The sequence below is a fragment of the Zea mays genome, chromosome 1 (genome assembly GCF_902167145.1).
Source record: "Zea mays cultivar B73 chromosome 1, Zm-B73-REFERENCE-NAM-5.0, whole genome shotgun sequence".
Taxonomy (NCBI): domain Eukaryota; kingdom Viridiplantae; phylum Streptophyta; class Magnoliopsida; order Poales; family Poaceae; genus Zea; species Zea mays.
In genome coordinates, this window is record NC_050096.1 from 17,945,092 (window position 1) to 17,946,367 (window position 1,276).

Genomic DNA, 1,276 nt, shown 5'->3' on the forward strand with positions numbered 1-1,276 from the left:
AGGGATGCGAACTGAATGTCGAAACGAACTTTCAGCCCATTTACAGCCCGACACCGTCTCCAGGACTCCAGCCGACACCGTCTTCAGCCACCATCATCTCCTTCGCCGCAGAAGAGATTGGAGCTGAAGAGAGGAAGCAGCGCGTCCTCGCCTAAAGCCCTCGCCGCCCTCTTTCGGCTCCTCGCCTCTCGTCCACGCGCGACGACGTGTCGGCAAACACTCAGTCCATCACTCCATCCCAAGGTGTCACTCCTAATTCTCCACCTCTTTCTTCCCCTTGCCTCACAATTTCCCTGTGGCCCCTGGGATTTCGATCAAATCTGATCGTGCAGCACCGATTTTCCCGCAGACTCGCGAGGCGATGGTGGACGCGTGGTGGCCTCTGCTGGGCGCGGCGATCCCGGCGCTGGTGGCGGGTCAGTTTGTCCGCATCAAGCGCCGCCGCGACGAGGAGCAGCGCCTCAAGGCGGCGCGCGGGCGGGAGAAGAGCTCCGACGAGGTATTCGTCTGCGAGCGCGTGTGCACCTCCAAGCGTATGCTCAAGAAGGTAGGGGCCTTCTCCAAGGACCCCATACCGGAGACCTGCGTCACCGTCTGCGGCGTCTCTGAACTCGACGCCTGCGCCGACGCTTGCGCGCGCACCGTCTGCGTCAACCAGCACCAGGTGCCCAATTGGAACGACGTCTGCCTCAAGAGGTGCCAGAGCGAGTGTCTCAAACTCTCCTCAAACCTCATGTAATGACCATCTCGCTATTGTGCTGCGCTCCTTATATACCACCCCGTCAGGTTCTTCTCTGCTTCTATCCATATCATGGTTGAGGAACTTCAGACGTCGATAACCGAAATTTATATATCTCAAGGAATTGGAGTGAGTGAATGTAGCTGGTCAAGGCGGTTATGTCTTTCATTACATTGGCTCTTGCACATTTCTCTTCGGCAGAATTTGTTTCCCTACCGAAGATTTGTTTCTCTTTGGCAGAATTTGTTTCCAACTAATTGTGAGTACTAGGTACCATATCCTGTTTTTTGAGTCACAACAGGACCTCTGAGTTCTCCCGGATGAATGCTGATTTCGACATTGATTTTTAGTTGGTTGCTTATGTCTTCTAATAATTGAATTATTTTTATGGATTGAATATTATAAATTTCTAGGGTGGTGGTTTGATGGATGTTGCATAATGACATGTATTTCCCTTCACAGTCTAAGCAAAGAGGTAAGAACTCTGAAATACTTGTGGGCTTCATATTCAATTTTTTTAATAACCCATATTCAAAA

The 1,276-nt window shown here is 51.4% G+C and overlaps 1 protein-coding gene across 1 annotated transcript; it reads left to right on the forward strand.

Annotated features, from left to right (window-relative positions):
• Positions 1-1,014, forward strand: LOC100276776 (uncharacterized). Its single transcript, NM_001150489.2, has 2 exons — positions 1-243; positions 350-1,014. Exons 1-2 carry the CDS (start codon positions 16-18, stop codon positions 737-739), a joined length of 618 nt encoding a protein of 205 aa, NP_001143961.2. The 5' UTR covers positions 1-15; the 3' UTR covers positions 740-1,014.
• Positions 1,015-1,276: the final 262 nt, after the last annotated feature.

Excerpts from the sequence above, each read along its gene's own strand:
- LOC100276776 (NM_001150489.2), top strand. The coding sequence starts at position 16 with ATGTCGAAACGAACTTTCAGCCCATTTACAGCCCGACACCGTCTCCAG. Across the intron at positions 244-349 it reads GTCCATCACTCCATCCCAAG|ACTCGCGAGGCGATGGTGGA; the intron begins GTGTCACTCCTA and ends ATTTTCCCGCAG.